Source organism: Aquila chrysaetos, chromosome 23, assembly GCF_900496995.4.
Source record: "Aquila chrysaetos chrysaetos chromosome 23, bAquChr1.4, whole genome shotgun sequence".
Taxonomy (NCBI): Eukaryota; Metazoa; Chordata; class Aves; order Accipitriformes; family Accipitridae; genus Aquila; species Aquila chrysaetos.
In genome coordinates this window covers 10648272-10675680 of record NC_044026.1, presented here as the reverse complement: position 1 = coordinate 10675680, position 27409 = coordinate 10648272, and the positions used below count along the sequence as shown (strand labels likewise).

Genomic DNA, 27409 nt, shown 5'->3' with positions numbered 1-27409 from the left:
GCGCCCTCCCCCCGAAATCCCTGGCGGGGCGGGGGGAGGGAGGAGCCTCTCGCGAGCAGGCGCAGGGAAGTCTCGCGAGAAGCGCTGCCCACCCGCGCGGCGGCGGTGGGGGGGGGGGGCTCGGTGTCGCCCCCCGGAGGTGTCGTGTCGCCCCCGTTCCCTCCCCGGCCGCCGCGGCCATGGCGGCACCGCTGGTCTCGCCCGGCCACCGCAGCCGGTTCGAGCAGGAGCAGGACCGGGCCGTCCGCGCGCTGGTGCGCAGCGTGACCGGCCTGCCCGAGGAGGAGCTGGGCGGCGGCCGGTTCCAGACGGCGCTGAATTTCGCTTGGTCCAACTTCAGGTCAGCGCCCGCCACCCCCAGCCCCGGGGAGGAGCTCCGCGGCTGCGGCGGCCCCGCGGTGCCCGTCGGCGACGGGGCCGCGGCCGAGCGAGCGGCCCCTTCGCCCCTCCCCCCCCCCCCCCCCCCCCCCGCCGCGGCCCGCCGGCGCTGCCGAGGGAAGGAGCCCCCGGCGGGGCCGGCACCCGGCGCTGGGCCGGCCCGCCTCTTCTGTGCTGGGGGACTGCGGTGTGGCGTGACCCGCCTGGCAGCCGCAGCCGCCTGCTCGCCTGGAAGCGAGGGGGGGTGCCTTGTGGCTGCTGGCGTGAGGCAGAGGGCCGTGCCCCGCCGCGCCCTCCGTGCACGGTGTCTGGGGGCCGCTTGCGGGTGCCTGGCGGAGGGCCAGCGGCCGTTACTCCCTCACGTTTAAGTCTCGGTCTTTTAGGGCTTTTCTCCTGATCCGTAACAAGGTGTCTTTCAACATCGTCATTTAGCCATCCAAAATTGGGTTGTTGGGGGGAAGTACAGAAATAGTCATTAAAGGCAAAGAGCAAGTAAAGAGAACTCCACCGAATCGAGATAAAGCTTCTGGCCAAGAACACTGAGCTGCTTATATGAAAGGTCATCAATCTGCAGAAGATAATGTGTTTGATGTTATTTGAGCTTGTCATAGGCGTGATCTTTATTAACCTGTGTTTAGTACCTGTATCCCTTTAACTCTGTCACACTGCCATCTAAAATGTCCTTATTAGAGTTTTACACAGTGCTTTTTCAGTTATTACAGTTATCGTATCAGTGGCTGCTGCCAATTTTTACATGATCTGTTTCCAGTTTCCCATACTGTCACTAACTGCTGCCTTTTTGGAGTCTTACATACTTGCTTAACTTCATGCAGCAAGTACTTAATCCATTTAAAATCAATGCTACTTACATTTTTTATGCTGTTTAAATCCATTTTGGGGGGTGAGCAATAGCGTAACTGCATTGCATCAAGTCAGGCTGTGAATCCTAACTACTAATAGGCTCAAATAAGGCTATTTTAACAACTGAATAACCATTGGTAAACAGCAAAGGTGAGTCTGAGGTGTGGGAGAGCCGAGTTTGACCTGTAGCTGGTGTTTTGACAAGTTCAACTCATTGCTGAATTTTGAGGAGGCTAGTTGTATTCATTGGGAATGTGGTATTTGTAACTGCTGTCTCCCTGTGTTCTTTATATTTACCAGAAATATTTTGTGTAATGCATCATAGGATTGCATTTATTGGTTTTGTAGCTGCATCAAAATAGTTGCTTGTAACAATTGTTATTCTGAGTCTGCAGATTGATAATGGTGGCAGGGTTTCGTGAGCCAGGTATATGTGCCCTGTCTTCCATCTCCTCTTGTGACATCTCTCCTTCTGTTTCGGTGACCCATCTCTCCTTCTGTTTCCTTCTGTGTAGCTGTGTACTCTTTAGATTGGGGAATTGTTAAGTTGTTTTTGGTTTTTTGAAACAACGTGGCAGGAAAACAGAAGGGATGATGCAGAGTTGACAACAAACTGTTTTGACAGGGAGGGTTGGGAAGAGGAAGGGTTTTATACCAGAATTGTTGTCTAAGAAATGTGTGTGGAATGTCAGCCTGAGATTGACTAATACCATATTTCCAAACTGTGAGACCTTAGGTTGTAGCAGAAACTCTCTTAAGTTTCAAGTCTGTGAAACTTGTGGTTTGTGGTGTTAGATTTGATGATGTTTCTATGCTGTAGTTCTCAGACCAATCGGTTTCCATGCAGCACGGTCATCCTCTTGTATTAACGATGTTCCCAACTTGCCTAAAAAAAATTGATACTTTTTCTGTATGTGTGTGTTAGGGTCATTAAATTAAAGCTTGAAGTAATACACTAAAAGAATTTCACTAATAACTTCCCTTCCGCTTAATTTTTCTTTTCAGTGCAGATTCTTGGCTTGTTTTTTATATTGTTTTTCTGGTGTGTTGTGATAAATCTCCCAGTTCTTGTACTTACCACCATTTTATGTTTGAACTAATGATTTCCACTGTAAGCTAATGTGGTGTAATAAATGAGATAAGCTGTATTTTCTTAACCTAATTGTCAGCTACCTAGTCAATGTTACATTTTATCGTGCTTTTACTCCAAAGCCTTACACACAGCTGAAATCAGACGAACGGATCTGTAGTTAACAGAGTAATTTTTTCTTTTCTTTAATATGGGCATATCTTCATCCTCCAGTGATACTTATGAAGAGTCCTTGTACCTGCCTTACAGTTTCATTTTCTAGTTCGTTACTTTGACATTGAGGTGATTTTAGATTTTCTTTCCAATTCAGTCTATTTAGCTTAATTTTTGCTCCTGATTTAGCTCTAGTAGTTTTCGTTTCTGTCTGTGGTCATGAGAGTTTTACCCCTGTGTTCTGTACAGTTATTGCTGCAAGCTTAGGCAAACTACTAGGTTGGCTTTGAGGGCCTATATATAGAGTATCTTGACCTTGTGCTTACTGCTGTCACATCCCATTCCCTGGTTTTTCCCTATATATAACTGAAGAACCTTACTCATATTCTAATTTCTTATGCAAAGTCCATCTTACCTTTCATGAGTTCTTATTTTGTCCCTGTATATCCTACCTTTGGTGTTATGTCTGTCTGTATTTTGATTAAGCTCCCTTTTCTTTTAGGCACTGTCCTTTACTATTTATAAAGGAGCTTCATTTGGGTTTAGAGGCCTTCCCGTGTGGGTGTTAGTTTTACCTGGGCTTGTGATGCAAGTCCCAGATAATTTTTGTACATTTGACACAAGATGCCTTTGACAACACGGTTCTTGATCTCCCTGCTCCACTTGATGTAACTGGCACTGTACTTTAATTGCTTAGTTTTCTGATACAGTGGTAATTTTCAATTCAGCTTAAAGTGCCGGTTAAATGTAACGTGCATTCCATTTTTCCATCTTTAAGGTCAATTGTAGTTAATCCTTCTTGAGCTAAGAGACACTGAGAATACATTTTGTTGATGCTTAATGCTGTTGCTGAATTAAGCATGCGTTATTAAACTAATAATGTTGTCCTCCTATAAGTAAATCAGCTTTATTTTCTTCCTTACTTAAGCTTCCTTTTTAAACATATTCTAATACAGATTTCTTACACAGATTTCACCGTTTTCTTGATGTGAACAGTCACAAAGTAGAGAGGACGATAGAAGGGTAAGTTTTATGCTTATGGATTAATAATGTATTAGTTAACTTTTTTGAAGCATTTTTGATACTATTTTTGTTATTAGAATACATGAAAAATTGATAGTTCATTCTGACCTTGGAAAAGCTGCAAGCTGGAAAAGACTAACTGAAAAATTTCTGAACTCACCACTCCCAAGTATTGAAGAAACAAAGGTAAGTATGTTGCAATTTCCTTGTTCTTTTTTTCCAGTACTGTTGCATTTATACTGACAATGGAGATTTCAGTTGTAATGTTGTGTTGGAAATTTCAGATGACTTAGCAGTGGGGTTTGCAGTTGCTGTTCAGGTCATGGATTTTCAGGGTTGTATTCCTTAGTTTTGCCATTTATTTTAGAAATGTGTTTATTGTCTTGTCAGGGTTTCAGCATGTGCAGTTTCACGACTTAAAGGACATCTTCTCATTGCAGAGATGTTTTATGGTCAACATGGTACAAATGTTGTAGCTAGAGTCTAGATGAATCTAGATTCCAGTCTGTTCTAAACCAGCAGTGAACTGAGTGGTTCTTACTCTTGCCCAATTTTTTTACCTTAAGTAATGCTTCTGGATGTTTTGATTTTAGTATTTCCAAATGGAGTGCTCCTGATCTGTAGCTTCCTTACTGAGACTATGTATACGTTTCACCTTTGATACACTTTGCATCAAATCAGTTTAGGATATGGATTGGATGGATATGGCAAAAGTTGTCTCCCTTAGACACTTTCCAGTGTGGTAGTTTAATATTGAACTTGATCTTTGAAAACTGAAAGTTCCTGCTATTGTGAAATTTAAGCTTGTGATTTAAGAGGTGATGCTCCATATAATGATATTCTTTAACAGGGCTGTGTGTTCTGAGTTGAAGTCCAATTTTACTTCTCGTTGAACTGACGTTTACCTTTCTTTGCACTGTTGTAGATTTCTTCTAATTTGTGGGGAAAACCTTGGAACCCTCAATAGCTTACACATATCTTCAGTTACTATAGCAACCTTATAGCAGTGTTCCAGTACCTAAAGGGGGCCTACAAGAAAGCTGGAGAGGGATGTTTTACAAGGGCATGTAGTGATAGGACAAGGGGTAATGGCTTTAAACTGAAAGAGGGTGGATTTAGATTACATGTAAGGAAGAAATTCTTCACTGTGCAGGTGATGAGGCACTGGAGCAGGTTGCCCAGAGATGCTGTGGATGCCCCATCCCTGGCAGTGTTCAAGGCCAGGTTGGATGGGGCTTTGAGCAACCTGGTCTAGTGGAAGGTGTCCCTGCCCATGGCAGAGGGGCTGGAACTAGATGATCTTTAAGGTCACTTCCAACCCAAACCATTCTATGATTATACTGTACTCTGTAGATTTTTGAAAAAGTACCTTTAGTTGTGCTTGTTTTGAGAGTTGAATAAAATGAAAACCAAACCAACCCCCCAAAAACCCCAAGCAAGCATTTAATACTTGAATGTTGCAAGTATCCTAAGATTTGAAAGAGCCTTTTTTTTTTTTTTTTTTTTTCTTTTCCCTTTTGAAGGTACAATTGGGATATAGCTGGAGGTAGATAATATCTCATATTTGGGAAGTTAAACTGCATTTAGTTTTTAGCAGAGGCATGTAACTGGGAAGATTGAGTATTTATCAGTTTTATAACTGGTAAGTGAAACAGCAGCTTGCACATGTGATTCTGTCAATGACCTACTGGTGTTCTTTGACAAACTCTTGTAGAGTCAGTAATGTTCAGTAGGAACATATTATATTCCTTATGCTAGATGAATATGGTGCTGCTTTATCAGAAATTTGAATTTTTTTTTTTTTTTTAAAATACAAGTGGATCTAATTTAGAAACAGCTTTGTAAGTGTGTCTATGTATGTCAAAGTACATAGGCTGTAGACAGCAGAATCTCCATGTGTCTAGATATGAAATGGTCTGCTGAAGAACTTTGGAAAGTTAGAATCAGGCCAAAGAAAAATCTTTCTTGAGTAAGAAATGGTTGTGTTGTAAGCAGATATTGGGGAATAGATGATAACATACATCTCTGCAGCATACCAGTGTTGGCACAGTACTCTAACCTGATTAAAGGCCTCTGTTTCACAACTGCATTGGTGTAATATTAGAGTTAAAGATGCATCCTTAATGCTTTGTGTAGATTTTCACATGAGAGAAGATAATGTGAACATGATATTAAAATAAGTGATTTTAGCAAAGTGCTTTAGCTAACTTCATTTTAGCCTCTGTTTGAAATAATTACCCATATGATAAGGGAACCTAAGCCTTGATTTCCTGTAGGCCTCTTACCTGTGCCCTTCCACGTCATCCACGTTAATGTAGCTGTCCATTATCCCTTGTCCTCTGGTGACTTCTTACATTCACAGTACTTTAGGGTTCATCTTATCTCTTTTCCATATTCTGTGATTATCAGCTCAGTCAGAGCCAGCTTATGTTGTGGCTACTTTTGAAGTATTTGTATATTGATTGGCTAATTAGTAGACAAAAGAGGATGGATAACATTCAATATCATGTTGCAGATATTACTTTTGTAATTCAGGACTGGGGAATGGGAACTAATGGGGAGCATTCATGCAGTTAATAGGCTGATTGTTCCTAACCAAAATCTTTTAGACTGCTTATTGACCTGCTTTTTTTTTTTTAATGTGTTTTAAAGACAGATACACACTATTCCATACTGTCTCTTCTGTTGTGTTTGTCCGATTCTCCATCCAACACCACCTATGTGGAAAAACCGAGAGTCAAAGAAGTGGGTAAGTTTACAAGATGTTTATATTGCTAATGAAAGATACAATCCATTAATGTAATCTGATAAGAAGTACATTTTTCCTCTCCATTTTATTATCTCCTTCACTTCAAGGCGCTTTATTGTTTGTCTTTTTATGATTTATACATTTAAAATAGCCTGCAAATCTTTTCCTATCCCCATTTATGTTACATTGCCTAATTAAGTTTTCCAGCTACCAGAGTACCTTGGGAGCTCTTTTTGACTTCTACTGCTATCACTTACTAACATTCTCCACCTGTTCGGCAGTGCTTACATGCTCAAAGACAGACAATGGGTTTCTATCCTCAGTCTCTGTCTTGCACCTCAATAGGAGGTCTGTTGAAACAGCTTTGGTGATGTAAATTCCTGTTCCCTATGTAGTCAAGGAAAGGGAGATACCTTTGAAGGTTTCAAGAGGGAGGTCCCACCCAGCTGCCTGCTTTCTAAAGTAGGACTGTTTCACTCAGTGCCTAAAAATGAGGCTTGTTCTTAAGTTTGAGTGGATACCATCCCCCATTTGTTTACAGTGTTGTATCATAGACTGAAAGAAGAATATTTCAGACTAACCTAAAGAAAATCTTGCATCTTAAGATTCCTTTTTGAATGATCTCTGCACATTCCCTCGGCGGTGTTTTGAATGCACTTTCAGCCCATTCCAGGAATGTGAATATGAAGAGGTTATCTCAAACAACACTAATTACAGTTGAGTAAGCTTCATGTTTAAGATATAATATATTGTAAGTGTGATTGTTATTTTTAAAGTATTACACATCACATCATGGATATGTGGTGTCTTTTCCAGTGAGTAAGACAGTTCTTGCTTGTTGTTTACAGTCCAGGATCCTTGTGCATATGTAAATTATACATTTAGAATATTTCCACTGAGCTAAATGGGACTAGTCCCTATAAGGGACATGTTGCATTCTTGCATGTTTTTCCCGGACTGAAGCATAGGGTAGTGTAACATAGTACAGATAAATGTGCTGATGGCACGCTATGTTGCATATTTTGAGTGTATAAGCAACAAAATTGAGAATTAATAAATAAGGAATGTACGTGGTTGATATGTCACAATTTACATGTCATGTTGAAAATGTATAACCTTGTTAAAGGAACAGTGGCGTAACCTTAAGTGGAAGGGAATGCCTTTTGTTTTAGATTTAGAGTAACAAGATCATTTTAACTTTGGAGATGTTTTTAGAGGAAAAGAAAGTCAGAGTTATGTGTTACTTACTACTTTTATATTTATACTTCTCTTAGAAAAGGAAGAAGAATTTGACTGGGGAAAGTATCTGATGGAAGGAGAAGAAATTTACTTTGGCCCAGGTGTAGATACACCAGTAAGTAATTTCTTAAGGTAAAAAACCCAAACTGTATAATCTGGTTTGAAGTATGTTAGAGACCTGGTTGGGTTGTCCTAGTTTGTATGCTCAGCATGTTGATTCTTTTAGGATTCCCTAATACGTTGCTTCTTACTTAATACCATGAAATACACACAGACCCAAGCAGAGTAACAGTAATACAAATGCATTTGATTTTCACCATGTTTGGACTTAATCCTGCAACTAAACTGGTTCCTTCTGCTGACTCCTGCCTGCTTCTAATCAGAACTTGCTGTAGTTCTGTGATCTTTTCCAGTTCTCTCATTCGTCTGGGTATTAATGTTATGTATAACTTAAACCAGTCTCTGGTAGACAGTTACATTAGTGTCCTGAATTTATAGTGGAAGAAAGAGAGAATAGTTTATGTTCGGCTTCAATAGAAAGTGATGATAGATCTGTCTGCTCTGTTGTACTGAAGCGTACTGGGTTTTGTTGCACTTAATAGGATTGGTCTGGAGAAAGTGAAGAAGAGGAAGACACTCAGCCTTTGAGCAGGGAGGACTCGGGTATTCAAGTAGACAGGACACCTTTAGAAGACCAAGATCCAAATAAGAAAACAGTACCTAATGTTTCCTGGAAAGGTTAGAATAAGCTATAATTCTTCTGATATAGTCATACATACTCAAATTTAGCAAGCTAATGCAGCTTTGTTTATTATTCTTTAGTGAGGTATTGTGTTTTAGACCTATAATTGTAGTTTTAAGGTGCACCTCATTGTTCACTACTGCTTTTTTTATTTTTAACAGTAAAGAAGCAATAGGGAAGGTTTGATCTGATTTCTGTTGTTGCTGATAGAGAAGGATTCTGTTTATTTCTGTGGAAATATACATGGATATTCCAATATAGAAATGAAAACTTATATAGTCAATGTAGCATGTACTTGTATGGATATAATGTAAATTTTTATTATTAAGTATCAGAATGCTGAAACGAAATTTGGTTGACAGCAGAAACAGTTGACTCAGTTCTGGGTATGAAGCATTTTTTAAAAAAATAGTTTTATGTAATTAAAACACTAGTGGCTTACTCTTGAATAGCTTCAGGGAATATTAACTGTAGCTGTATATTTTCACATAAAATATTGTAGGATACAGGACACCTTGCATAAGAAGACTGCATAATATTCGTATGTTGTATAAGCAGTAGCTATCTAACTGGGATTAGGTAAAGTTTTCTTGATAATCACATTTAAGAAAAAAAAAATTTAGGTAATGTACTAACTGCATAGTAAAAAGGAACATAGTGACAAAATTGGTGATATCTGACAGTTTGTTTTTTAAGTCAGCTTGGTTTTGTATATATCATTCGAGAATTGCCTGAGACAGAAGCACATCTTCTGAGGCAGAATTGGAAACTATGTAAATCTCCAAGTTTAGTTTTTAGGACTTTGGCAACTTTTAGGAGTTGAGGCATTTCTATGTAAATTAATTTGTGCACAATGGTATCCTATAAATGAGTGCAGTAAAGTGTAAATGGTTGTAAATTGTAACTTGTTTGAAAAGATCTGTGATTCTGCAGCTGAGTGGATAGGCTTATTAATAAGTTTTCGCTGTGTTTTATAAGCATTTCCTGAATAAATAAAAATACCTCCCTGATGGTCAAGTGTTTTCACAGTCGGTGAACCTGATGCCCGCAGCTGGCTGGAGCAGCATGTAGTTCCTCAGTACTGGACAGGAAGAGCTCCTCGCTTTTCACATAGTTTGCACTTGCATTCCAACCTAGCTGCAGTCTGGTAAGAAAACAGTATCACTTACATATTCCTTACTGGCATACAATGCTAAATAATTACTTTATTAAGCATCTTTACGGTGGAAGCATAAAGATAGTATAGTTATTACTGATGTAGTTAAAAACAGAATTAAAAGGGTACAAATTAATAAGATGAACAAACAAGCTGTTTTTTTCTATTAGTAGATTCTTTTCCTTTTATTTAGTTTTTATTATGTTTGTCATATCAGAGAGAGGTTTTCCTTTTTCAAAGAAGCAGATCTTATTGTTGAATTTTGTTTGGGTTAACCCTTACAAAGGTCTCTGAGGAACTAATACAGGTGGGTTGTAAGTGGTCCTAGAAGTGAGGAGTTCCCTAAAGTTTAACTTTTTGGTTTTGGTGCCTCCCTTACAAAATTAGTCTTAAACACAGATTTTGTTTGGGGAGGGAACATAAAGCAGTATATTGTTGTGATCTGCTGTGGGTTTAGAAAGAAAATGAGAAGGAAGATCAATTAACAAACAAAAAAAAAAGAGCCTGATTCTTCCCTCTGTCCCAAATTCTGATGTATCAGTACTGCAGTAGTACAGACATCGGATTTGTCTTTGGCTCCTTAATCTAATGAATTTCTTAATCAAGGACTTAAATTTATTTTAGTGTTGGTTAGTTATCCTAGCCAGTTATAAACCAAAATTTACAGTTAATATTAGGAAATCAGTAACATAAATAAAGCAATGCTGTTTCTGTTGCAATATTGTTAGCAGATGTGTGTTATATATATGTATGCTAAATAGCCAGTATTACTTAATTGGATTTTTGAATTTTGAACATGATTACATACATTTTGCCACTGATTATATTAATGAGTCGAAATACTACAAATGCAAATAATTGTTCTACACTTTGCTAAAGTATTAAAAATACTGGATTAAAAATACAAAGAATTGCATGACACAGGATCGTAAGGGAGAGTTCTTAGGTGGCTGTGAGAGTTTCCATTTCTTAAGTAAACTTTTGCGCTAAAGTGTGAATTTTCTTATATGGGTTAGGGAAATGGATATTTTACTTCTTAGCTTAGTATTTTTAACAGAAAGTAACTCTGTAAATTTTCACAGCATTGAATGTGAAAAAATAATCAAGGATCAAGAATTTAAAAAAACCCCACCAAACCCACAAAAAGCAAAACAACCCAGATTCAGTAGTTCAGGTATTTGCTACTTAATTGCTTGTCTTGCTATGTATGACTTGATGATATTAGAATGCTTTCCATGGTAGTTTGCTTAACAATATGAGAACAAACTCTGCTTTTGTTTATATACTTAAAATGCCCCCATGAACATTGAATCTACTCAGATATAATTAGAACAAAACTGAGCCTTAAGATTATTGCTTTATCCTTACTTTCACGTGATTCAGGTGTTACTTCAACTATTAAATTTTTTCATTTCCTTTTTTCTAAGGGACCACCACTTGTACACCAGTGATCCTTTATATGTGCCAGAAGAGAGAACTTTAGTCACTGAAACTCAGGTTATACGGGAAACTCTTTGGTAAGACCAATATCAAAAAGCTTGTGTTTCAACTTCTAATATTTCTTTTGAGGAAATAAGACCTTTATCTTTGAAGTTGTGTCTGAAGAAAGAATTATTACTGATCTTTTAGCTTGCATCTTTAGGAGATGTTTACTTGATGCCAGTGTTTTATTGTTCTTTTTCTAGCAACGACTTACAGTACCAATAGCATTGTAGTTGATTTGTGGTCCCCTTTGATTTGAAGAAAGGAAACTTTTAGGCAAGGGAGAGCTAATTCTTTTATTAATTATATAATTATGAGTCTATTAAGGGGGAAAAATTACTACTCTTTTTGTTTCTTTTCAAGGCTACTTTCAGGAGTGAAAAAGCTTTTTATATTTCAGCTGAATGACGGAAAAGTGTCTGTGCGGAATGATATTATTGTAACTCATTTAACCCATGTAAGTTGTTTCTGAATCTCTATCTGTCATTAGGAAGATGTAATTTTGAGGAATAGGAAATTAAACTGCTTGTGGAAAAATCACATTTCCACAATTACGTTTTGACTAAATTAAGAACATCTGACTTAATAAAACTGAATGGACTGTTCTCATATCTGAGAATGTGACGAAGCTATAGAGATGGTAGAATTTTATTGTATTTTAATTCATAGAAATATCTTGTGATTTAATTTTTAGGCTTTATAAAATACAAAGTTTTATTAGATGATTCTAAAAAGTTGTTGGTTTTTTTTTCTAGAATTGCCTGAGATCTGTATTGGAGCAGATAGCGGCATATGGTCAAGTTGTGTTTAGACTACAGAAGTTTATTGATGAAGTGATGGGACACAGCCCGGAAAGCATAATGCATGGAACAGTTTCCACTCCAAAGAAAACTACCGAAGCCCCATTCAGAACCTACCAAGCTTTTATGTGGGCCTTGTATAAATATTTCATTAGCTTTAAAGAAGAGCTTACTGAAATTGAAAAATGCATAATCAACAAAGGTACAGTGCAAGGGAAATTTTACAACGAGGGGGGCACACAAGGAAATTTTTATAAGAGGGAAACATGAAAAACATTATGTAGATACATTTTGAAACTGTGAAAGATGCCATGCTACATTTTAAAACCTCATTAATAACACTGACAAAATTTTGATTTTCTGTTGGATGTTACATTTATACATCTTTGGGGTTTTTTCCAGATAAAACAGTCACACTTTCAATAGTAGTAGATAAGTTGTCTCCCCGGCTGGCACAGCTGAAGGTACTTCACAAAGTTTTCAGCACAGGAGTAGCGGAAGTGCCACCTGACACTAGAAATGTTGTACGAGCATCTCATCTGCTTAATACTCTCTACAAAGCTATTCTTGAATATGACAGTGTTGGAGAAGCATCTGAGCAAACGGTAGGGAAAATCCTTCCTTCCTTAATAGAACAACACGCTAGAAAATTTAGTAACTTAAATTTCTGTGTGGTGATACACTAGCCTTACGCTCCTGAGGATTGAGGACAAATTTGGTAGCTATAATGCATTACTGTTTTCTGACGCGAGTTCACTCAACCTGGACAAAATCAGATTTATGAGGAGATCAGCAGCAGTGTGTTTTTAGGATTGAGGGGAAGGATGGTGGGCAATCATCGGGCAGGTAGCTGTTATGAAAGAGCGAGCTTTGGAATAGCTTTCCCTCCCATTTCTACAGCTGCATGATTCAGTTAATGCTGAAATATAGGATTCTGGGTTTTTACAGTAACTTGTTGATTATAGTAGATGTCATTATGTCCTTTTGTTTTCCTGTTTTCTGCGTTATAAAACCACAGAATGTTTTGTGACTATCCCTTACTGAGTGAAAAAAAATGAAAACTGTTTTTTGGGTCTGATGACAAAAGTAACAAGGGGAAGCATGCACAATGTGGGCTTCCATTAAAACTGCTAAAGCTGTAATTTTTAGTTTAACATTTTATCTTTAAAAATTCTTAAGGGTGGTTATGTATATCATAAACTATAATTGCACAATTAAGAGGTTAGGCTTTGCCATATTGCTTCTAATGCTTAGTATAAAAACATTCAGCCACTTTTTCTTTAAATTCAGGTATCCCTTCTGTTCTCTCTCTGGGTTGAAACTGTGAGGCCATACTTACAGACAGTGGATGAGTGGATCGTCCATGGTAACTTGTTTGATCCTGCAAAGGAATTTATCATTCAGAGGTAGGGATGCTGATACTGGCCACACATAATGCTGTACAAGTAGGAATACAAAACCTGCTGTAGAACATAGGAAGTAAAGGGTGACAATAAAAGTAGGATTTCATGTTTGTTATTTTACTTAAGTAGAATTAATTTCTTAATCATACTTTTACAACTTTTCTCAAACTCCCCATTAGTAAAATGGCATTAGATATGGAGCCCTACGGGGTATTGTTCTGGAATGGAAATCAATGGTTTTATTTTTTCCATCTACAATAAATAATCAGCAGTCTGACTCTGAGTGTGTTGACTTTTTTAAAAGCAATTAACCATTTTTCGAAACCAAGACATTTTCAAAAATTACAAAATTTACTTTTTAATTCTTCTACTAATCTATAGTTGTTATAAATCAAATGCTACTTAGAATTAAAATACTCATTCCTTCCAACTTGTAGCACAGGTTAGTATGGCATCTTGAATTACATGCACATATCCTAAACATTATTTGAGCTGTTAATTTCTCTTCTGTTTATATGCTATGTTTTGCTGGTCCCTTTTTTGACAGCTTGAAATGGAAAGTGAATATAGAAATTAGAATTTTGGCTCGTAATTACAAATCCATTTCCCCCCATCTGCCAGACTTAATTGAACCTCTGTTAAGGCAGGTCAAGGTAAGCATGAAGTAAGAGAACAGCTCTAGTACTATTGTCATAAATCCTTAGTAGCTGAGACCTTTAACATCCTTATTATGTCCTACTTGACTTTTCTTTCTGTGGTTATGTAGTTGTGTTTTCAGTGCTACCAACAGGGGTGATTTCAACTTTTATTTATATTTGTGCTTCATTTTAATTATCTAATTCAGGTTGTTTTCCATCTGACTTCGAAGACCAAGCTGTGTATCTGATGTAAACAACACAAAAAAGCAAAGTGAACTAAGAATTGAGTTTCACCTGCTCTAGAATTTTTCGGCTTTCCCAGTGGTATTTGCGTCATTGTGGGTTTTAAATAAATCTGCAAGTCAATCACTAATCATTTTGTTATTAAGGATGCATGCCACTGTGAATAGTTAACTTCCTGGACAAATTTTATTATAACTACTCTATTTGCCTTGGTTTGGGGGTTTATTTGGTTACATGATTGTTTTATCTCCTGTGAGCTGATTCTTTATCCTGCTAAAGCTATCGTCTTTTCTAGAGGTGTGTAGAGAGTTTGTGATATGAATGAGCTTATTTTATATCATTTTGAAAGTGCTTCTTGGCTATCCTAAGAGAAAGGCAAAGCATAGAGCAAAGATGATGTGCATCTTCTAGTAGTGAAGTTTCATGTTTTCAAAAGGGAAATACTCAACAGCTTTTTATTTCTTCGCAGAAACAAAAATGTTCCAGTTAATCACAGAGATTTTTGGTATGCTACCTACACATTATATAGTGTGTCAGAGAAGACAGAGAATGAAGAGAAGATGAGTGATAATGCCAGTGCCAGTTCTGGCAGTGATCAGGCCCCTTCAACCAGGCAACACACTATGGTCTCATTTCTGAAACCTGTGCTAAAGCAAATCATCATGGCTGGAAAATCCATGCAGCTGTTGAAGAATCTTCAATGCAAAGATGGCTCTCCACAGCAGGCTGCATCAAGAGGTGAGATGTCAGTTTGTGGACTATCATACCTTGGGGTATCTAACAGTATGGGTGTATTTTTTGTAGTAGTGTTTCCATGGTTTTAGAATAATATAATGTTCCATGTTGAATGTCGGTATCATGGTCGGTAACTTCAGGTGTGATCGAAAACAGTTACTCTTCCAATGCAAAAAAGTGACAAGAGCAAAGTTAATAAAGATTGAGTGTTCCCTTTGCTTTTTATTGCTTTAAATTTTTCTTAAACTTGCTTTCATGTACTTGCAAAACATTTTTTTTTTTGCTATGAGACAAATGAAAACAGCTTGTATGTTCTAATAGTAAAACTGTTTTGTTTTAATAAGTAGTTGTTTTCCATTACTAAGTGGTTGAGTAACTCTGAGACAGCATGTGGAACTTTTTTTTTAAAAAAGCTTACTAATAATTAGATGACAGATACTTGGATATTTAGGATATTTATCTTGAATGATTGTAAAACATAGTACAGCAGTGTAACCAATGTTGATTTTTTTTTTTTTTTTTGAAGAAACAAAGTTTTTGGTTTTGCTGTTTCTTGATGTTTAGAAGTAGATATAGTTAAATTATTTTGGAGATACTCTAGGTTTATTTCCTGCTTTGGTGTGAGAATATAATCTATTCTAGTGAATACTGAAGGGTTGTTTCAGGTGCTAAGAATTAACTGCCTTTGCAGCTGAAGGAGGAAGTTCTCTAGCAGTCTCAGAACTATTTCATATTTCAGACACCCATTCAGCAATCCATTTGAACATATGCCTGACCTTAGGCATTTGACTACTCCTGTCGTTTTAGCAATACCTATTTAAAAATGTATTTGAGTTTTTTCCTGAATAGTGGCCTAAACTTAGTATTTTAAAAGTTAGCAAGTAAATGTTGGACTATGAAGTTCTTCTTATAGTTCAGATGATGTCTTCTCTTAGAACAAAATCTTACCGTGGAATGTGTTGCCCAATTTAGATGCTGAACGAAAGAGTTTGTATACACTGTTCTTGGAATCGGTGCAGTCTCGTCTGCGGCATGGGGAAGAGTCTGTTCCAGATACTATTACAGAACAGCAGGCCACAAAGCAGAGCCTGATAAAGATGCAGTCTATAGCAGAAAGACACTTGGAACTGGATGATGTCCATGATCCACTGCTGGCTATTAATTTTGCCAGGTAAATGAATGATCCTCCTGCTGTGTTGTTAAAAGCAATGTTCTGCCTGGTGACATTTGGTAGACCAAATTTTTATTGCTGCTGCTAAACAAGCAAGTGCAGAATAAAGAGGAGCACCAACAATCAGTGACAGAAGCTAAATAAACACCACCCTTGTGCTTAGTTAAAGAAAAACAATTAAAATCAGTGAAGAATCTGCTACTCACATCTGTTAGCATACAAAATGGGAGTAGTCTTTATCATTACAGGCTTTTAGCACATAAGTGTTTTAATAGTGAATGCTTTTGTAAAAACTAAACTTTTAAATGTGTTTGCTTGGAGTTTGTACACAATGCCTTTGATTTGCACCAAGTATATTGTTTGAAGAATGCACCTTCAGTTGCGCTGTGCTTAAATAACTTAATTTTAAAAGCCTTCCAAAATTCATGTTAATTGCATAAAAATTCTTCATTCTTCATAATGAGGGAAGTCATATAGAGGTTATAAAAGTCTTGGAAATTAGCAGGAAAGCCGAACTCTGAAAATCTTACTTATTTTGTGATTACAAATAAGAAAATACTAATTGGTGATTTACATGTTTTCATTTCAGTCCTCGGAGGAGTTCGTTTTAAAGAAATCAGAACTAATAGTAGATAAGACTCTATTACTTCCCTTGTTCTTTGGGACTATTCTGTTTGTCAAAATTCATAGATCAATTCAATGTCTGACTCATCCAGTCTATCAAAGCAATAGCTGATATGAGCCAGGCTTCCTCTTACAATGGATTCAGCTAACAAGTAGCTTTTTACAAATTATTATAATAATTTGATCCTTTCTCTGACAAAATAATTAAACTTACCAAGTTTAGACTGCAGATACTCTCTTTCCATGATATAATATAACAGATGATATATAGGGACCCCATATTTAAGGTGCTTCAGACCAATTCTCTGTGTGTGTGGTGGGTTTTTTTGTATTTCATTTTGTGGTTTTCTTGTTGTTGTGTTTTGCTTTTTTTTGTTGTTCAAATTTTTACTTTGTTTCTTTAATTTTATTTTTCTTTCCTGGGAAGTTCATCTGACTGCTGTATGTGCACAATATAGTTTTAAAAGTTCCTATGATTCTGGGTTTGTTTATTAAGCTGTATAGTGTTTGAACCTGATGGTTTTTTTCAGAATTATTCCTTGAGCAATTATGTGATTACAGTATGCCATCCTTTTTGCCAGTCTTACGCCTGGTCATACAAAACCAGTCTGAAGGATCACTTAATAGGCTTGATATGTACTATAGTTATAAAACAGCTTTTGTTACTTCTGCACCATATATTTTAGAGCAGAGGGTCCAATTTTGATTAAAATCTCTGAAGGTATGACATTTTTGTTTTATATATTGTAAGAATTAGGGAAGAAGGTTCTTAAGTAGTTTGTTTTATTTTGAAGATTATATTTGGAACAGAGTGACTTTCATGAGAAGTTTACTGGTGGGGATGTTTGTGTGGATAGATCCTCAGAATCCGTGACCTGCCAGACTTTTGAACTGACATTGAGGTCTTGCCTTTATCCTCACATAGACAAGCAATACTTGGAATGCTGTGGTAATCTAATGCAAACTTTAAAGAAGGATTATAGGTAAGAAAGTAGATTTGCTTTTCCTTAACACTTTTTTTTAATTACCAGTGGTATGCCATATGCTAAAAGCAGGAATTTTATGTTGTGTTTCTACTCCAATTTGATAATCAATGATAAAATCATTAAGGAGGAAAGGGTGATCTAACATGATAGAATCCTGGGTGAAAACTTGGTCTAACTTAAATCAACAGCAAAGCTATCATTTGTCTTCAGTGGATGTTCAACAGGGAAATTGTTTCAAGCAGTACTTTTAATAGTGTTGTCATTTGAAACTGGAAGACAAATTTTAGGAAGCCAGAATATATTTGTTTATAGAATCATAACTGAATCTCAAACTAAAATCAGACAAAAGAATGTTATGTGTTATTTTTATATTACTTAGAGTAAAATGGTGTCTTCCTTTTACCTTTCAGGTGGTCATAAGTCATCACTTTTTTTTTTTTTTTAATCTGTCTGAAATACTTTGTCTTTATAGTCACGGTTCTTGTGAGAGTTGGAACAGTACTGTTCTTCCTACTTTATCCAAAAAGGAAAATCTGTATTATAATTTTCTGGGGCTCCATATTAAAGTTTCTTCTTAAGACAGAGCTCTCCCTGAAATTGCACCTCCTTCCCTAAGTTCTCTTTAGGGAGCGGGACAGGGTTTCCAAACTCTAAGCTATTTATGAAAATTGCCTAGCCCATAAGATAGCTGAATACCATGAGCACTTCTGTTGAAGTTAGTGGGGCTGTTCAAGCTTACAGGAAAAAAATGGGTCGGTTATTTTGTTTTATTTGAACATATGTGAAGGCTGTCTGAGAATTAAGCAAAGAATTTACTGTGGAATTCATTAAGTTTGTGTTCAATACCGAATTCTTGTAGTGAAGAGTTTTTAAGATTTTTGCTTCTGTAATAGTTGTGTTTGATTTCACTTGTATGGTTAAGGCTGAGGAAATGTTATATGTTTGTTCCCCATTTAGGCTTGTAGAATATTTGCAGGCAATGAGAAACTTTTTCTTACTTGAAGCTGGAGATACCATGTATGACTTCTATACATCTATTTTTGACAAAATCAGAGAAAAGGAAACTTGGCAGAATGTTGCTTTCTTAAATGTTCAACTTCAAGAAGCAGTTGGGCAACGTTATCCAGAGGACAGTGCAAGGTAAAATGCAAAATCCTGCAAGATATAGTTTAGTTACGTTTCTTTCACGCTTACCTATATTAATGTACTTAACTTGCATAATGCAATACTAATTATTGCATAGTCATTAAATGAATCTGCTTTAATGAAGTTTTGAGCTGTTGTCAACTCTTCTACCCATGTCCCCCAGATTAAATCAGACAGTTGGTATTTAACAATAAGAAATAAAAAAAAAAATTAATTAAACTAACCACTAATTTAAAACCGATTATCACCAATTAAATCACTTGTTTCCTTGCATAGGTTGTCTATTATATTTGAAAGTGTTGATACAGCAAAGAAGAAACTCCCTGTCCACACCTTAGATGGTTTGACGTTGAGTTACAAGGTAGTGAGTTAATATTGCTGCAGTTCTTAATCTAGAATAGATTTGAAATGTTGTATTAAAGTGACTTACATTTTTTGTCTTGATTATCCCCTCCTCTTCTTAGGTTCCTTGGCCTGTGGATATAGTTATAAGCTTAGAGTGCCAAAAAATTTACAATCAAGTTTTTCTGCTCCTACTGCAAATAAAGTGGGCCAAGTATAGTCTAGATGTTTTACGATTTGATGGTAAGAAACTTGTTCAATGAAAGATACTCTAAAAACTTGTTCTGTGGTCTAAGGATTTAAATAGTGTGCTGCTCTCTGCAATAAGTAGTATAAACCAGGTAGAATTTTGCTTTGTTCTATAAAATATTAATCTCTATTAGCTTTGCAAATTAGATATATTAAGCAGGGCATGTTTTTCGCTTCTTTTCAGCCCCAGGGACAGCACTATTCATGTGTTCCCTTTGCCCCTTTGATTCAGGTCTATTTAGTTATTGGAAGCTTGTTACTTCATTCTTCAGATCTGTTGAAAGAAGGTCTGTCTGCCACACCCTAATGTTTTGCTTTATGTATAGTCCAAGTTTTTATGAGTAATAACCTTGCAAACAAGTTAAGAAAACAAGATGGAAAAAATACTCTAAGATTGAAACAGTAAGCTAGATAGTTAGGAATACATACTCTAAGCTGCAATTTAAATATTTAGGGACTGTAGAAAGAGATTTCTTAGTGTCTCCTTGACCAGGTTAATGTTTATACTCTTCCTATCCCATATAAAGTAGATACACTCTTCATGTCCTAGAAAAATAAATTAGAAAGTTGATGTGTTCATCTGTGTTTTGTATATCAGTTAAGTAATTCTCTTCCTAAAAGTATGTGGTTTTCTATTGTTTAAACTTTATGGGTATGGCTTTCTGCTTAACTCTTTTCCCCTTTGTGGAGATAGTATACACATTTCTTTTTAATGTAGATTTTTTTATCCTTTCACATAGTCTTTAGCTCTTAAATAGTATTTCCTATTCTAGTATTTATCAAGTTGCGTTGTACATATACTATCAAACTATTCAGTATATTGTTGTTATGTTTTAATAACACATCTGAATTGCAAGAAAAATCTTACATCGCTATTGTGTGCAGAATAATAAGAAATAACAAATTTCAGTTTTAAGTAACATTTTAGCTACAGTTTGTCTTCATAAGCACTTCAATATAATAGTCTTGCCTTTTCTTTTTAGAACTAGTCTGTGCTGCAGAAAACCCACAGGTTAAGGAAGAAACTGTATTAGAACAAGGAACGCTTCCTCTATTTGGACCGCAAACAGAAAGTATAAAACAACAAATACATCGCATGTTCCTCTTAAGAGTGAAACTTATGCATTTTGTTAACAGCCTGCACAACTACATCATGACTAGGGTTTGTCTTATGTCACAATTTAATTTATATTAAAATCTTGTAACTGGAGATGCAGTATTAATTTTCCTTTAAAACATAAAAAACAAAACAAAAATAAAAAGCAAAATCTTAGTCTAATGTCCTTTCTGCAAAATGATTTTGAGCTAAACGGGTTTCAGTTTTAAGTTGGTGGTTTTAAATCAGTAATTGAAAAAATGGTTTAGAAGTTCTACAAGCATATGATTGATCTTTGGATATTACTAGTTCTTTTTGACTGTTTCTCCCAGTGCTAGATGACTGAAGCACAGTCATGTAAAAATAGGTTTCTGTAAGCTTTTACTCTCTTAAGAGCTATATAAAAGTGTTACTACAGACATTTTAGTTAAATGGATCCTTCTCAAAAATCTCTAGTACACAGATCCAAAAGTGTATACATGACTTCTCAAATATACAGGCATTGTGGGTAGATTCATATCTGATCTACTGTTGCCTTTTTTTTGTCTTTAATAAAATCAGTATACTCCAAATCGGCTCCTCGGGATAGTCTGCCCTTGTGCAATGGCAATATTCCTATTTATATGAGGAAAGTCATTGTGCAGTTATGAGAAGAGCTCAGATTTTTTGCTATTGATGGTATTTTGCAATTGATGGTAATTTGGAGGGTGAGCCTAAAATTTGAGAGAGTGAATGAATCAGGTAATTTTAGGCTCTTAAAAAAATAAATATTGGAAGAGAGTCATAAGCACTTGTGTGCAACACAAAATTTAATAGCTACGGTCTTCTTTTTAAGATTCTTCACAGTACAGGCTTGGAGTTTCAGCATCAGGTAGAAGAAGCCAAAGATTTAGATCAATTGATAAAGATTCATTACAGATATCTGTCTACAATCCATGATCGCTGCCTGCTGAGAGAAAAGGTGGGTAAAAAAATTGGCATATTTGATATATTGAGTTTAGCAGGACAAGAAAGTAGTTTACTACTAGTTATGCTGTCTGTTTTGCAGTTCATACATACTAAGCAATAGATAGGTACTCTTGAGGAAATGGTAGCTTTTCCAGAGTTAACACTGAGATCCAGTTTCCCTTGCAAGTCTCAGCTCAATTCTGTCAAGGAGAGAAGATAAAATTAAATTCTTTATATTGGATTTTACATGACTCATTTGTTTCTGTGAGACAGGAGGATTTGAACAAACTGAGGCTTGATAATGTAATGAGGATTATACATACCGGTGTGGCAGGGAATGGAGGTACATGGATAGCATTGTAGCCTTCTATCCCACATACTGTCTCTGCATAGTCCTCATCAAAATAGTCAGCCGTGAAATGAATTAGAGAGCAAATGCAAAACACATCTTAAGTTTGGAAGAATCGCATTGTACATAGGAAATTGTTTTTACCGATCAGATTAAATGGTATGGGATACCTTTGTATTGCAGCTTAATAATGAAAATGATTATGTTTAACAATGTCTTTCTGACTGTTATTCCTTTTGTTTTAATTCTTATTTTAGGTGAGCTTTGTGAAAGAAGCTATAATGAAAGTGTTAAATTTAGTACTGATGTTTGCAGACCGTTGGCAGGCTGGTTTGGGGGCTTGGAAGTGAGTACACGTACTTAAAATTCTACGTGGTCTTAATTTCACAGCTCAGAATATGATTTTTAGATATTTTTTGTGTGAAATAAGAGGACTTTGCTCAGTGTTTAACAGCAGATACCAGAGGCTAATTCCTATTTCTTAGCAAAAGTGAAATTTATTTTAGATAGAAATTAACAAGTTTCATGCACTTGTGCCAGTGTATGTTCAGTGTTTTCTAATTAAAAGGGTGGCCAATATATAACTTCTAAGAGTTTAAAAAGATTGTAGAGCATAGCAACAAAGAGGGTTTTCTTTTCCTTCGTATTTGTTCATAATGGTAAAATGAGGTGCTCACAGGTTTGGTTTATGATCGTGTTTCCTGGCAATGATTTAAAATTGTAGGCAGCTACATGCTGACATTCATTAATTGGTTTATGAAAAGTGGGATTATTTAGTTTGGCCTTCATTCTAGAAGGCAATAGATTTTTGTTTTTCTTTTAAAAAAAATCATCTAAATCTAATCTTTAAACCCCCTTATTTTTCTAATCTGGACTGTCCAAACTACAAAGCCTTTGGAAAAAACTTGTGGTAAAAATGTAGAGCTGTTGAAGTCAATGAAAGTTCTGCCATTGACTTTGGAGTCAAGATTTTCATGCAGAATGTTTGATTCCATTAGTTCAAGTGCTCAGATTTTGCATTAGTGGTAAAATCTGAAGTTGTTTTTGGTCTATCCTACCTCTTCTGTAGAAACAATGTGGGATTGGTGTCATGGTTGGGATTTTTAGAAAAGATGTCTGCTTCCTTTTGTGCCATGATTGAAGTTAGAAACCCACCTGTAATTTCCAAGATAAGATTAATGTGTTGGTCTGTGAATCAGTTGCTCTTCTCTAAGCCATCCCTTAGACAAGATTAAAAACAAGATCTGATTTTTTTTTTTTTTTTTAATAATAAAATAGTTCAATTGGAAGGGACCTACAATAATATCCAGTCCAACTGCCTGACCACTTTAGTGCTAACCAGAAGTTAGGAATATTATTAAGGGCATTGTCCAAATGCCTCTTAAACACTGACAAGCTTGGGGCATCGACCACCTCTCTAGGAAAGCTGTTCCAGTGTTTGACCACCCTCTTGGTAAAGAAATGCTTCCTCATGTCCAGTCTGAACCTCCCCTGGTGCAGCTTTGAGCCATTCCCACGTGTCCCATCACTGGATCCCAGGGAGCAGGGATCAGCACCTCCCTCTCCACGTTCCCTCCTCAGGAAGCTGTACAGAGCAGTGAGGTCACCCCTCAGCCTCCTTTTCTCCAAACTAGAGAAGCCCAAAGTCCTCAGCCGCTCCTCATAGGACATTCCTTCCAGCCCTTCCACCAACTTTGTTGCCTCCTCTGGATGCATTCAAGGACTTTTAACATCCTTCTTAAATTGTGGGGCCCAGAACTGCACACAGTACTCCAGGTGAGGCCGCACCAACGCTGAATGCAGCGGGATAATCCCCTCTTTTGAGCGGCTGGTCGTGCTGTGTTTGATGCCCCCCAGGGTGCGGTTTTCCCTCTCGGCTGCCCCGGCACACGGCTGACTCGTACTGAGCCTGCTGCCGACCAGCACCCCCAGATCCCTTTCCGCGGGGCTGCTCTCCAGCCACTCCTCTCCCAGTTTATGCTTCATACTTTTGCTTGTGTAACCTGTAGCTTGAAGGATGAATGACAGCAGGCAAGTCTCCAAGGCTATGTCTAACGCTCAAGGCTTGATCTATGGCCCTGAGGCCAGCTGGTGTGGACTGGCTCACATCCGTATTTTTCAGGACTAATTCTCTTTGGCACAGATGCTACCTAGAACTTGGATTCCACTCTCCTGTGGCATTAGGAAGTTGCTATTTTTGGAGTGCTTTTCTGATTTGAAGTGTCAGAAATAATTTGTGAAGGCTGTTGATAAAGACTGGGCATGTGGTTGTGTGCTCTTGGATGTGGCAGGAAAAAGTCATAGTTGATGTAGTTTCATCCGTATCCTCTTGGGAGAGGGGAAAAAGGAAAGGAGTGACTGTTGTGAACTACATCTTCTCCCTCTTCTGGTGAGCGCTAGCTGGCACAGTCCAAAGTGGAATTCAAGAGCTGGCTGATAGTAAAGCAGTGTGGGTGTCCCTCTTTTATTTGGTAGTGTAGGTTTACCCCACAGAGCTCTGAAGGAATAGAGACCAGGAATGGCTGCCTTGAAATACAACGCTATGTAGGAATAACAGTTGTCAGTTGGAACCACACAGTTCCTCCTGCTCACTGCAGAGATTTCTAAGATGATGAGGAAATTAATGCCATTGTGGTAGTGCTCACGTGCTCCTGTCAAAATTGCCTTTGTTTTCTAGTAGTAGTATACGCAGGCATAACTGAAATATTGTAAGTTCAACCCAGGATGCTATGCAAAGAGTACTTTTGTCATTTACTGTGAAGTTTTGGTCATATTTTGAAGATAACATAGTGGCTTGTCTGTTAAGCATTCCTCTGTTAAACTGTTTCATAGGATGGAATCCATAGAGAAGATGGAATCTGATTTTAAAAACTGCCACATGTTTCTTGTAACTGTTCTCAACAAAGCTGTCTGTCGAGGCTCTTTTCCTCACTGTAAGTACATGAGGCTTTTCACATACCTGCACTTACTGGGACACAAGCTTTACTTGGAATGTATTTATGTTTTAATCTGTTTTAATGTTTGTCAGTACATTTTCAAAGAACCTCATTTTGTGAGGTATTCACAAAGGGACATGAAGCCTTTCTTCTTAATATGTTAACTTCATTATTTTTTTAGAGTATTGGTGACATGCTTTTTTTATGCCAGCTATCTTCAGTTTACCTGTTTTCTTGACAAGGGGATGCTGATGTAGCCAAGCAAGTGACAAGCAGTTTTCTGAACAAATGAATGAAACTAAGTTCTGGAGGGCATAGAAGAGCATTCATTTTGTTGTTGTTGGGTGACAGCTGTGATATATCTTGAACAGATAAAAGTTTAGTATTATGGTGCCTCAGCTGCAACTGCACCAACCTCTTGGCTCTGCCCATCTGTTGGAATTTACTTCCTCTGTAGCAGAAACAGCAGAAGATGACATGTCTGTGCTTCTACTTGCAGCCGGTTATTAGCTGCAAGTAGTAATTTAAGCCAATTAGCTTAAAATTCTGATCAGTGCCAGTCTGAGTTAAGGGGGCAACTGCTGAATGGAGTTAGCTGGGATGTAGATGCATGTTCTAACAGATTTCTACACCACATGCAGATGTGGTGCTTAGGGACATGGTTTAGTGCTGGACTTGGCCGTGCTAGGTTAATGGTTCAGCTTGATGAACTTAAAGGTCTTTTCCAACCTAAACGATTCTATGATTCTAAAAGAGGTAATATCTGACATCACTGCTACTCAGTCTACAAGAGCTTGTCTGCAAGAACCATCTGAGAATGGCTTACTGCATATAACCCTCCCCAACATTTATTCTTTTTTTTCATGTACAGCAGTTAGTATTTCAAACAAAGGAGCTAATTTCTTACCAGTTCTTACCACCTGAAATAACTAATGGATAACTGATGATGAAAGTGGTGAAATATTGTCTAAACTGACAGATTCATAAAATGTCTTACAGTCTTAAATCCTGAAGTGTTACAATTTAAAAAATAAACTGGTATCTTCCTTTTAAACTACAGAATTGATTACTGCAATAAATATTTTCGGACTGCTGCAATTGCAAATATTAACTACTATTTTATGGTTTGGTTCACAGTGGAATCTTTAGCTTTGTCACTGATGGCTGGCATGGAACAAAGTTAACACCTGAGTCCATTGAATTAATAAAGAACTGAAAGCAGCATTTATGTTGAAATTCCCTTGTTAAAAAGCTGTAAGCATTTTACACTCTAGTTTGAAATGTATATAGCTAAATGATGCTGACGGTTTGGATCTGTGTAAAATATTTTAAAATGTAAATATTGTACAGGTATTTAAGTGTATTGGTTGTGGCAGTATTTTTTCTCTGCATGTATATGCTTCAACATCAAAAACCACGTTTAGTGTAACATTCATCCTGTGTAAACAGTCTTACTTGAAAATACCTGAAATGTATTTCATGCTGTAAAAAGCATTTATTTTTTGTTTAATTATGAATAATTGCTGATTTACTTTTTCCATTAATTTTGCAGCTGTGAATAGGTCACAGGGCAGTGTGGAGTGGTGTGACTCAATTCTTATTATTCAAAAGGTTGGTTGAGTTAATTTTTGGCCTTTTTTCCTTTGAAAAAAGGCTAAGAAGCATTCGTCTTATTTGTTTAATGGTTCTTAAGAACTCTTTTGGAACAGTTATGACTGTTACAATAACCTGATGTAAAAAATACAAGATTAACTTACCAAAATGGATTATTGCAGACCATGAAATACCAATATTTTTTATGTTAAATGTTCAAATGCTTACTAATTTTAGAGGTAACTTTTGTCAGTTTAAGTAGGATCAAGATCACAGTGTGTAATATATTAATTTTAACTATTGGATTGTTGAGATGTTTCAGAGGTGGTCAGATATGACTTGACCATTCTTCTCCTCCTAAGCCTTTTGCAAACAAACCTTACATCTAATAGCTCATCTCTTCTAAAGTGGTAGATTGTAATATAGAAGGGTGCATTTCTAGAGAACTACATGTGGAATGTGTTCTGCACAAGATGACTTGCCCTGTCTCCTCCCCATGAAAGTTTCTCTGTAATTCTGGCATCAGTACACTTGCATTTAAAAAGAGAAAATCAATTGTAGCCATTTACCTATTTATTTATTTGAATAAATACCAGATTTAATAATTGGAATGTCACCATTGTGTGTGTTTCTGCTGAAAGCCAGTCAGTAACTTAAAGTTTGAGGGCTGTTTCTGCAAGATAAATGAAGTATATTACTACCAACTGTGAGACTGTGGCTCACATTATAAAGCTATTTTTTTTAGCTGTGAACAAATAATTACTTTATATGAAAATGCATATTGGGTTTTGTGTTTGAACAGGAGATTTCAAAAGGTTCTTCCAAGTTATAGCCATAAAATGTTTTCAGGAAAAAGAATTTTTTATTTTTTTTTAAAGTATAACACTGGGAAACTTTCTGCTGCCCCGTAGCATGTTTGTTTTTTTTTTTTGTTTGACCGAGTTGAGTTTTTGCTTTAGAGAACATTATGTTTGTATTATCCTCTGCTACCACATGACACGCTTTTCCAAGTGGATGTTTTTTGTGGTAAGTGGACACCTATTAACAAAAGTAATTTGTACTTCCAGTTTACCATGACTGGTCCTCATTTGAGATTCCATGTTGTTTATTGCATGCAGAGACAGTGTATGTTCTTCACTAACTGTTTCTTGCTCACTCAGAGTAAAAATGAATAGCATGCTAATAGTTTTAAAAGGCATACTTATACTAGAAATTTCAGTGCTTGTATGCACTGGTTCATTACTTTTTGAGTATATGTATGTCTTGTACACTGTGCT

The 27409-nt window shown here is 36.9% G+C and overlaps 1 protein-coding gene across 3 annotated transcripts; it reads left to right on the top strand.

Annotated features, from left to right (window-relative positions):
* The first annotated feature begins 90 nt into the window (after window positions 1-90).
* TUBGCP5 (tubulin gamma complex associated protein 5) lies at window positions 91-26743 on the top strand. Of its 3 annotated transcripts, XM_029998995.2 has the most exons (24): window positions 91-340; window positions 3452-3505; window positions 3583-3691; window positions 6158-6254; window positions 6860-6970; window positions 7529-7608; window positions 8096-8231; window positions 9265-9382; window positions 10819-10908; window positions 11237-11330; window positions 11629-11875; window positions 12076-12278; window positions 12964-13079; window positions 14427-14695; window positions 15665-15863; window positions 17282-17470; window positions 18431-18613; window positions 18896-18980; window positions 19084-19204; window positions 20194-20372; window positions 21142-21267; window positions 21861-21949; window positions 24436-24536; window positions 25677-26743. In XM_029998995.2, the coding sequence occupies exons 1-24, from the start codon at window positions 180-182 to the stop codon at window positions 25721-25723; spliced, it is 3204 nt and encodes a 1067-aa protein (XP_029854855.1). In that variant the 5' UTR covers window positions 91-179; the 3' UTR covers window positions 25724-26743. The 3 variants fall into 3 exon arrangements, with proteins under 3 accessions (XP_029854855.1, XP_029854856.1, XP_040975473.1); XM_029998996.2 differs by lacking the exon at window positions 6860-6970; XM_041119539.1 differs by lacking the exons at window positions 91-340; window positions 3452-3505; window positions 3583-3691; window positions 6158-6254 and having other exon boundaries at window positions 6844-6970.
* Window positions 26744-27409: the final 666 nt, after the last annotated feature.